Below are 2,735 nucleotides of genomic sequence, written 5' to 3'. Positions count from 1 at the left end.
CTTTAAGAGCGGGCGAAGCCCCCCGCGCCGCCTGGCCCCCCGCCAGACAATTACGGGTTTTGTTTCCTTTAAGGCCGGCCGAGAGGGAGATTTCAATGGAGCCCACACAAAACCTCCCTGTGGGGCGAGCCCAGCGCCGGGATGACCTCAGCGATGACTTCACTCAGCTCACAGCTCCCAAAAAAATCACAGGGACCTTATAAGGAAAGGACTAAAAATACCCCCCCCTCCCCCGAGGGGCACAGGCAGCCCTGGCTCCCCCTCCCCAAAACGAGCCCCGCGGGATGCTAACTATACCCGTGGGCGGGAGCGACGCCGCGGCTGCYGCGGGACCCCAAACCCCCGGACGAGCCCGGGGAGCATCCCGGCCGGGCGGGCAGCGCCGGTGCCGCCAAGCCCGCCCCCAGCCGCTGCCGGGAATAGCTCCGGCCGGCTATAATAAGCTCCGGCCCAGTTTTTCGGGGCTCTCCCAGCTGCCGGGCCACGACCGCCCGGCCGCGCCGTGCCCCCGGGGCCGCGACAGCTGCTGCCGAACCAGGGCGGCGCGGATGCCGGCGGTCGAGTCCCGCCGGGAATGCGCGCCTGGAGCCGTCCGTCAGCGCGGGGCGAAGGACGGGGCGACCAGCGGCAACCCACCCCCTCGCCTCCGCCGGCCGGCTGCACCCCAAAAGGCTGCTTTGCACCAGAATGGGTTGGGGGAGGAGGAAATCCCCCCCTCCTCTGCTAATAAGTGCCCAAAAAGCTGTTTCCTCCTCCCTAGGAAGCAGCCCCGGGACCCACGTGTAGCCTCAGAAACAGTAAATCCTGGTAAGCTGGGTGCAGGATTGCAGCCGGCAACCAGCAGAGCGGGATCGGCACGTGGAGGCGCGCGGTGGGAAGGGCTGGCAGGCGCAGGTGGGAGGAAGGCTGGGCCAGCGCGGGACGCGGGCGTCCCCGCTCCGTGCCTCGGTTTCCCCTCCCAGAGCCTGGTCCCGTTTGGGCCGAGGAGTCCACATCCCACGGCCCCGGGCCAGCATCGCACCCCAAAGCAGCACCCAACAGGGCAGGGGGGAGGACACCTCACCGCAATCCATCTCCCAGGCAGGATTCAAGGGGGCTTGGGAGCGTCGGGAAGGGATGCGGCGGGCCGGGAGCCAGCCCACGTGCCACACGCGGAGCTGACTCACCCGCCGGCGGAAGAAATGCCGACAAAGCGGCTCCTTCCGCGCCGCGCAGCCAGCACGGGACGAGCCCGGCTCGCCCCATTCCCGAGTGCTGCCTTCCGGACCCGAGCCCGGGGCCAAGCCTGCTGTAACGCYGTGATTCGGGTCCGGCGCTCGGGCYGCGGGGYGAACGCCACGTTTTTTGGGACAGGGAGCAGCACTGGGACGGGCTGTGGGGCACCCGGCCCCTCGCCCGCTATCAGCCGACGGTGGCAGCATCTCGCAGGAATTTGGTGCAAACCTCCCCCCAGCCCGAGCCCCTCGGCAGGTGGAAAGGGGGTCGCTGAAACCCCAGTTGGGTGACAACTGTGCAGCAGGGTCGGGTTTCACGGCAGAGGGGCGAGGGGAGATTTATCGCCTCTGGGGAGAGCCGAAGGCGGCGGCAGCACGTTTGACCCTCCTCGAGTTGCCCCCCGGGGCCAAGGCGTGGGGAGCTCGGGGGTGGGGGGGCACAGTGCTGAACCGGGGAGCATCCAGCTCCGGACCCGGCGGCTTTTCCAAACATGGCCAGTGATTTTGGAGGCCGACACCCGAGACGGCTCTCGCGGGACAGCCGGCTGCCTCACGGGTGCTGCGACGGGGTCACCGGCAGCAAGATAGGAGCACCTCCACTGCCCCCCCCCCGCCGCCCCCAGCCTGCTGCAACCCGGGAGCGCGCYGGCAGCGCAACCCACGCCTGCCACCTTGCTGCCGGCCCTCCTTTCCGGTGCTCTCCTCTTCCTCGCAAGCCCTGGGGATTTATTGTTTCCCGGCCGCTGTCCGTAGCAAGGAGCAGCCCCYGCTCCCATCTTAGGGGCAGCCCCACTGCCTCAGGAGCCCCAGCAGGACGCAGAGTCCCACAGAGCAGAACGCACCAGCCGCCAGCGAGGCTGACCGCGCGCCAGCTCCGGGAGGGATCTGCTCTTCCCGAGACTCGGCTTCCCCCTACCGCCATCGCCTACTCTCCTCGCTGTCCCCTTCCCTGGCTTTCCCCCACAGCAGGGCAGAGGAAGCCCAAGGCAGCATCAACAGGACCCAGCTGCCCCTCACGGGGTCGCTTTACCCCTGCCCAGGGAGCCGCCGGGGCTCAGCGCCGCTCCCCGCGCTCTCAGCTGAGGCCGGACAACTCAGCGCATGTGCCGCGGCTCGGCGCCGCCGCCCGCGCCACGGCGCCCCCTGCAGGCAAGCCACAGCGCTGCGGATTCCCACCTTTCCACGCGATTGGCCGCCGAGCCTGGCCAATGGGAGGGGAGGCGTCGGCTGCGAGGCGGGGGAGGGGGAGGGCCTTCCCTCCGCGACCAATCGGAAGGCCGCCAGCTCCCCCGCCTCCCGGAAAGGCCGGGAGCCAATGGGAAGCGGGGAGAGGGGGCGTGGCTGGGGGGCGTGGCGAGAGCCAATGGGCGTGGCGCTGGCCGCCGAGGGGGCGGGCCCCGCGGGGTGGGCTGTAGCCAATGGGATCGGCGGGGGGCGTGGCCCGGCTTCCAGAGAGTTCGGAGACGGGAGGCAGAGCGGCGGCGGTGAGTTCCGGGGGTCTCGGACGCCTGGGCCCCTCTG

The 2,735-nt window shown here is 70.1% G+C and overlaps 1 protein-coding gene across 2 annotated transcripts in view; it reads left to right on the top strand.

Annotated features, from left to right (window-relative positions):
* The first annotated feature begins 2,577 nt into the window (after positions 1-2,577).
* The window catches only part of LOC146588980 (dnaJ homolog subfamily A member 1-like), a 6,050-nt gene continuing 5,892 nt past the window's right edge, over positions 2,578-2,735 (top strand). The window contains exon 1 of one of the 2 annotated variants that reach the window (XM_085317017.1): positions 2,578-2,695. In XM_085317017.1, the coding sequence (XP_085173143.1) occupies positions 2,578-2,695 (118 nt within the window). Of the gene's footprint in view, positions 2,699-2,735 lie in introns of both variants that reach the window. The other variant, XM_085317016.1, reaches the window with a different exon arrangement.

This window comes from Rhea americana, unplaced genomic scaffold (assembly GCF_003343005.1).
Source record: "Rhea americana isolate MKP2758 unplaced genomic scaffold, rheAme1 scaffold_484, whole genome shotgun sequence".
Taxonomy (NCBI): Eukaryota; Metazoa; Chordata; class Aves; order Rheiformes; family Rheidae; genus Rhea; species Rhea americana.
The sequence above is the reverse complement of the archived record's forward strand: the minus strand, read 5'-3'. Positions and strand labels throughout refer to the sequence as shown.